This window comes from Penaeus monodon, chromosome 31 (assembly GCF_015228065.2).
Source record: "Penaeus monodon isolate SGIC_2016 chromosome 31, NSTDA_Pmon_1, whole genome shotgun sequence".
Classification (NCBI taxonomy): Eukaryota; Metazoa; Arthropoda; class Malacostraca; order Decapoda; family Penaeidae; genus Penaeus; species Penaeus monodon.
This window is the reverse complement of record NC_051416.1, coordinates 12,767,175-12,768,084: the sequence shown is the minus strand read 5'-3', so window position 1 is coordinate 12,768,084 and position 910 is coordinate 12,767,175. Positions and strand designations below refer to the sequence as shown.

Here is a 910-nt window from a genome sequence, read left to right as displayed (position 1 = left end):
AAATTCTGAAGTGGTGCAAAGGGGTAAATTCACCAATAACAAAATAAGAAAAAAAAGATATATTTTCAATAACGACTGACTAAAAAAAGAAAGAAAAAAAGGTTGGGCACATTTATATTTAATATGTTCATGGAGATATAAATACCCTTAATCTATATATAAAATTATTATTTGACATATAACAAAAAAACAATAATAAAAAAATCGACCACTCAAATCATTTACTGTCATGAGCATTAAAATTTATTGTAAAACAACGACAATAATCCGAAAATCAGATTGTCCCACAACACAAAAAAAGAGAAAAAAAAAACCCTCTAAATCAGCTGAATAATTAATCACTTTGAATAATTTTTAAATCAAGGAAAAACAGAATATTTGAAAAAGAATACCATTTCTAAAGGACAAATGTCAAACTCCAAATGATTGATTCATTGATTACTTAAAATAATATTCGAGGCAAAAAAAGAAGCCTACTCTAGATGACAAATACCAAAAACCCATATGATTGATTAACTAATAACTATTAATAAATAATCGCCCCTCCCAACATAAAAATACAAAAAAATAAACAAAACAAGATAGCCTCACTAAATGACCTAAATTCAACTTCAAAGACTTCCAAACAGCTGATCGTCTGACCCAAAGCAGCTACTTGCTAAACCCAAAACAGCTGATCGTCTGACCCAAAACAGCTGATCATCTGACCCAAAACAGCTGACTGCCCGACAACCCCCAAAGCTCCCCCCGTCAGGAGAGGCCTCCCGACGGCGCGACTTACGAGGGCGGCGACGGCAGAGGCACCTGGTGGATCTTCCAGGTGGCGACGGACATGGAGTGCTCGTCGGCGGCATAGCATCGCCATAGACACTGGATGAGCGTGGCGGCGGGCTGGCGGCGGCGGATCATG

The 910-nt window shown here is 37.3% G+C and overlaps 1 protein-coding gene across 3 annotated transcripts in view; it reads right to left on the bottom strand.

The window, feature by feature from the left end:
* LOC119593036 (potassium voltage-gated channel subfamily KQT member 1-like) overlaps positions 1-910 on the bottom strand; it is a gene marked incomplete in the record, with an annotated part of 139,545 nt that overhangs the window by 46,316 nt on the left and 92,319 nt on the right. For all 3 annotated transcript variants that reach the window (XM_037941933.1, XM_037941932.1, XM_037941934.1), the window contains 1 exon segment: positions 782-910. This exon segment is cut by the window's right edge and continues 56 nt beyond it. In XM_037941933.1, the coding sequence (XP_037797861.1) occupies positions 782-910 (129 nt within the window).